Raw genomic sequence first — 3,315 nt, 5'->3', positions numbered from 1 at the left:
TTATTCAGAGGTCACAGTAAATTATTAGTCCTTTTAATTCAGCTAAAAGTCTGTTTTTTCCTATTAGTGGTGGTCAGTACATCACATTTATATCTATCTCAACAAAAACACACAGTATTATCTCAAAACATGTTTTGAGTGCAATTAGTTTTGACCAGAAGTGTCACACGGAAGTTTTACAAGGTTGTTTTAGGATAAACGCTACTTAATATTTTATACCCATTATAAGCTCCATTAGAAATTTCATTATTCATACCAAGGAAACGCAACACAGCAGTGATTGATTTTATTTCTCTATGAACATGTTCTGATGTTGTTGTGTTTGTATTCAGGCTGCAGGAGGATCCTCCAGCTGGAGTCAGCGGAGCCCCGTCAGAAAACAACATCATGGTTTGGAATGCAATAATTTTCGGGTAAGTGAATCAGATCAAGTCTAGGTCATCAGCTGTACAGATGTACCCTTCCTTCAGTGATCCTAATCGGTATTCATCAGACTGTGTTGGAAAATTTTGTTTTTCCTGTCCGAAAACGCAACAATGAGGTCATTTTGTGTCCATTTTCAAGTAATGCAATGGAAATGGGATAATGATGCTTTCAATTCTGAGGAGCATTTAACACTGAAACTACAAGACATTATAAATATCCAAAGTAAATAAAACAACAAATACAAATAAGATGAATTATTAAGTCTCTGAAAATAAAATTATCCTTCAAAAAAAGAAATGGTTGAGACCAAAGCACCAGACTGAAGACTTTTATCATTCAGTTTTTGATTGAAAGAGAAAAATTATAAATCATGCAAGAGGAAATTATTGAGCTTGTTTTAAATTATCATGCGATTAATTAATCGCTTATTGCAACAGGCCTAGCAATTACCACAAAAATTGTATGCAAAATTTAACATCATTTATTTTATTTGAAACAAATGGCTTTGTTCTAAGGCATTTGTTTTAATCACACTGTACATGTGATTATACGGTGATAATCACATGTATTTACGCTTTTTGGTTTAAATAAAAAGACCTGAGGAAAAAGTTTAGAATAAACGTGCACTAACAAGCTTATAAATTTAATTGTTCAGGCTTTCTCCTTGTGGTTTGCTAACTTTAGTGCATTTATTAAGAGTGATTGGTTGCACTTTTTTAGTGTCTGCACCATGGCTATCCACCGAAAATATTTCCTAATAGCTAGCTGAAAATCGGTATCGACTGTAAAGAAAGAAAGAAAAAAACAATTGGTGCATTACTAATAATGATAATAAGTAGTAATTGTTTGAGGCTGCCATTTATATGAAAGTATGAAATTAAAATCCTGATGTTTATACTTGGTGTTAAGACTTGATAATAGCAAATGATGCTAAGAACAAGTGACTGCTAAAAAACAGAAGCAGTGTGTGGAAAAACTGCTGCATTGATTCCAGATGAATTTTGGTTGAGTCTTTCTAAAGGTATTTTTGCTCGTCTGGATCAAAAAAATGTTTAACAGAATGCCAAGAAGGAAAGAAAGCTCCAGCTAAAATATCAGAGAAGCATTTGTTGCTGATTTTCAATTGCAGATGTTAATTAAGGTGATTTCCAAACCAGCTGAAGTCACAAATGGACTTTCGCCAATCTCTATTAACCAGGCCATTGAACTTTGTTTCTTTCACTCTGCAGTTAGGTTTTTATGCAACACTCTTTTATATAACAGTTATATGGTGTAATAACAGATATCCATGTAATGTCAGAGGAAAACAAACTTTTACTGCTGACACTGGGATTTGCAAGACATTTATAAAATGATATATAACATATCTGGTTTCTTGTTTTTGTAGGCCAGAGGGAACACCTTTTGAAGATGGTATGTGTTTTCCACTTATTCATCTTCTTAAAACAGAAAAAAAATACTTGGTTTGCTCAAAAATAAGTCTTTAAATTGTTGTAAATATTACACACAGAGATAAAGTTGGTATCCGTTTGGAGAATTTTAATAAAACACAAAATAAATTAGTTTTAGATCCTTAATTTCAGCTTATAATTTACAATTTTTTGCTTTCAGGAACCTTCAAACTTACCATTGAATTCACAGAAGAATATCCTAATAAACCTCCAACAGTGAGATTCGTCTCCAAAATGTTCCATCCCAATGGTATGTCAACATATCTTATTTTCTTAAATCTTAGATAAACTGAGAGCTTAAAGTAAGAAATGCTTTTGTTGATGTTTTCGGGGGGGTTTCTTTGCAGTGTATGCAGATGGCAGCATATGCTTGGATATACTTCAGAATCGCTGGAGTCCAACCTATGATGTTTCTTCAATCTTAACTTCAATACAGGTAATATAACTTTACAGAACCATAGTCGAGTAAAAAACCTCTAAGTCTGAACCGGAAGTGGTCTGAGCTACCAAGATGGCCGTCAGCTACAAAGTTACCAGAAGTGTGACATCACATGAGAACTACGTGAATACATTACTTACAGGAACTTTGTTGCTGATGGCATTCTTGATATCTGTAACTGTCATGAGTTGCTATAACAACAATAAGTCACAAGCTTAAAACTAGCTTTCACCTGGATCCTATCTAACTTGTAATGAATATAAGTACATTATAACTATTACTTGATTAGTTTCTGAGTGCTCTACCCACCTTTGTGTAATACTAAGAAATATCAGTGATATTTAGTACTTGCTGCCAAGCTAGCAACATGAGCTGAGTTTATGTAGCTTTTATCTGCAAGCTGAGACGAACATGTAGCCTACGTGTTTGTTACGACAGACTTGCTCTGCCAGTCACCAGAATGTTGTTATTCATGCAAAAAGTTTGTACATCCTTTACAAATCCGTTTAAACATTGATTGTGTGCGTCCAGGGATTTCAGGCTGGAAAGCTCCTCCATGGTGGTCACAATCTTCATGTTCTCTAAATGGTGAACTATTTCTTAGTATGAGATCGGAGGCAGCTTGTCCACATCGTCTGACATATTTTCATTCTCCGTCTCATACAGGTCCAACAGCAGCCATTTTGTTTATGTCTTTCTTTTGCTCATTGAGCAAGAGTGTCAAAATAGTTCCTTTTTATTGGTCTCAAACCCATGGCTCACTTGCCTACCAAGATGGCGGTTCAGTGACAAGGATCACTTCCGGTTCAGACTTGTGGAAGTTATGTCTTGACTTGAACACTAATTAGCTGATGTTCTCTGAATATATAGTCTTTACTGGATGAGCCAAACCCGAACAGTCCAGCCAATAGCCAAGCAGCCCAGCTTTACCAGGAAAACAAGCGGGAGTATGAGAAGAGGGTTTCTGCTATTGTTGAACAGAGTTGGCGTGACTGTTGA

The 3,315-nt window shown here is 35.2% G+C and overlaps 1 protein-coding gene across 1 annotated transcript; it reads left to right on the top strand.

The window, feature by feature from the left end:
* Window positions 1–302: 302 nt before the first annotated feature.
* On the top strand, window positions 303–3,315 carry LOC106945479 (ubiquitin-conjugating enzyme E2 A). The gene is made up of 5 exons (XM_015029186.1): window positions 303–413; window positions 1,814–1,839; window positions 2,038–2,127; window positions 2,225–2,313; window positions 3,187–3,315. Exons 1-5 carry the CDS (start codon window positions 388–390, stop codon window positions 3,313–3,315), a joined length of 360 nt encoding a protein of 119 aa, XP_014884672.1. The 5' UTR covers window positions 303–387.

Source organism: Poecilia latipinna, unplaced genomic scaffold (genome assembly GCF_001443285.1).
Source record: "Poecilia latipinna isolate Pla-1442-1.1 unplaced genomic scaffold, P_latipinna-1.0 Scaffold145, whole genome shotgun sequence".
In the NCBI taxonomy this organism is placed as follows: domain Eukaryota; kingdom Metazoa; phylum Chordata; class Actinopteri; order Cyprinodontiformes; family Poeciliidae; genus Poecilia; species Poecilia latipinna.
This window is presented reverse-complemented; position numbering and strand designations above follow the sequence as displayed.